Source organism: Oryzias melastigma, unplaced genomic scaffold, assembly GCF_002922805.2.
Source record: "Oryzias melastigma strain HK-1 unplaced genomic scaffold, ASM292280v2 sc02567, whole genome shotgun sequence".
Lineage (NCBI taxonomy): Eukaryota > Metazoa > Chordata > Actinopteri > Beloniformes > Adrianichthyidae > Oryzias > Oryzias melastigma.
In genome coordinates, this window is record NW_023419140.1 from 2,161 (window position 1) to 3,306 (window position 1,146).

The window sequence follows — 1,146 nt, forward strand, 5'->3', positions numbered from 1 at the left end:
ATGAATTTAGCCAATCATTACTCACCAATTAAAAAAAAGAAAAATAAAAAAACTTAAAGAAAAAAAACATCTATGCTGCCAAACCATATCATGTGATCATTATCATTGCTGTATTTTACCCCTATTTATCGAGACAGGAATTTGACCAGATTTTAGCTCAAATCAAAAACTTTTTTGAGTAAATTTGATTTTACTTCACTGTTAAATAGTATAGTTTTTAAATATATGAGCTTTTTACATTTTGGAAATTTGTAATTTGTACTATTTGTAAGCAAACAGCTAGCTTTTCAATGAGTTATTTTATATATATATAGCTAAAAAAATACAAGAGCCTTTTCTTACATTTGCATATGCATTTTTTTCTCACTTTATTTGGAAATCACTGAAATGACAAACAAAAAAGCTGCTGATATGTTTTAACAAAAAATATTTTTATCTAAAAAAATACAAACCCTGGATAATGACTCAGTAATTTACACAAGGACTCAGGTTAAAAAGCGAAGTACCTTTTTCCCATTAACAGTTTTCACTGGGGACCAAACTCATATTTTTTGTCGTTTTCTTCAATGATTTTTGATAAATAAAAATAAATGAATGTATTTTCTTGATTATGTCAACAATTGTGAAAGAAGAAAATTTGAAGATTATCTTAAGGACGTTGATGTCTATCTTAGCAGTTTTTAGAGGATCTGAACATAAGGAAATTAATTTATTAAAATTGTGACAAAAGATAGAAAGCAAAAAGAGCTAAGTCATTTTTTCTGTATGAACTTATGTACCGTATGGTCATCTAGTTTCTTGCCTACTTTCATCCAAATTATACAAAATAACTATAAATATAATTTAATTTTGGAAATGGACATAAGTTGAAAATGTTTCTTCTCGCAAAAACATGATACATTCACAATAGAGGATTTCTATTTACTCCAGCCTTTCATTACAATCCAGATTGAATCAAAATCTCATTTTTCAAGCCAAAGTCCCAACTTTCTCGTTTTGGTTTTAGTGTTTCCAGACAATATCTACACATATTTACTAAAAGAGTTTACTAAACTTTTACCAAATGTTTTCTGAAGCATAAACATACAGTACCCTAACTCCCTTTTTCACATGCAGCTCTTCAACTCGTTTCCTTGGCTGATGAAG

The 1,146-nt window shown here is 28.3% G+C and overlaps 1 protein-coding gene across 1 annotated transcript in view; it reads left to right on the forward strand.

Moving 5' to 3' along the window:
* Window positions 1-1,146, forward strand: part of LOC112138317 (cytochrome P450 2J2) — a gene marked incomplete at its 3' end in the record, with an annotated part of 3,085 nt that extends 1,939 nt beyond the window's left edge. Inside the window, 1 exon segment of the mRNA XM_024260879.2 lies at window positions 1,117-1,146. Within this exon segment, the coding sequence (XP_024116647.1) occupies window positions 1,117-1,146 (30 nt within the window).